This window comes from Monopterus albus, unplaced genomic scaffold (assembly GCF_001952655.1).
Source record: "Monopterus albus unplaced genomic scaffold, M_albus_1.0 scaffold1060.1, whole genome shotgun sequence".
NCBI classification, from domain to species: domain Eukaryota; kingdom Metazoa; phylum Chordata; class Actinopteri; order Synbranchiformes; family Synbranchidae; genus Monopterus; species Monopterus albus.
The window spans coordinates 2,797-3,551 of record NW_018128938.1 but is presented as its reverse complement, the minus strand read 5'-3'; the positions used below and the strand labels follow the sequence as shown (position 1 = coordinate 3,551).

The following is a 755-nucleotide window of genomic DNA, read 5'->3' as shown; positions in this document are numbered from 1 at the left end:
CTTCATCACCTCATCATGACGAGAGCAGATGTTGTCCTGGAGCTTCTTGGAGGGCTCCACCAGCTTGTGTTTCTGTAACGGAGCTGCATCATAGTGAGGCTGCAGGTGGTTCTCACAGTAAGAGGCCAGACACACCAGACAGGACTTGAGGGCTTTCAGTTTCCTCCCAGTGCAGACATCACAGGCCACATCTTCAGCTCCAGCATAGCAGTGATCAGCAGCAGCAGCTTGGAGTCCCGTCCTCTTCAGCTCCTCCACTAAAGCTGCTAACATGGTGTTTGTCACCAGGTCAGGCCTCGGTATGAACGTTTTTCTGCACTGAGGGCAGCTGGGGACATGTCTCTGGTCTTCCTCATCCCAGTGTCTTTTAATACAGTTCATGCAGAAGCTGTGTCCACAGGGAATAGCCACTGGATTCTTCAGTAGATCCAAACAGATGGAACAAGAAATAGCTTCCCGGTTCAGCTGAACTCCTGTCTGCGCCATTTCACCTCTCAGTGTCAACGACTGTCTGAGTTTCACTGCCTGACAAGGGAAACCAGTTTGAGTGCTGATCTACACAACAGGTGTTTGTACAGTGAACGGGGCCTGTCAGCTATCGCACGTCACTACATGTTGGTTACACCCATCTTCAACCTGTATATCTGAAAGGGAGGGAACCAGGAAACATCAGGACAAAGTGGAGCTGCTGTGTCTGAGAGAAGAATGAGGGTTATCAGGCTGGACCTCATTCCAGGAAGAGGAGCGTTCTGACA

The 755-nt window shown here is 50.7% G+C and overlaps 1 protein-coding gene across 1 annotated transcript; it reads right to left on the bottom strand.

Moving 5' to 3' along the window:
- Positions 1-515, bottom strand: LOC109953708 (E3 ubiquitin/ISG15 ligase TRIM25-like; the record flags this gene model as incomplete). The annotated part of the gene is made up of 1 exon (XM_020589180.1): positions 1-515. A coding segment is annotated over exon 1 (486 nt), but the record flags the coding sequence as incomplete, so codon positions are not given.
- Positions 516-755: the final 240 nt, after the last annotated feature.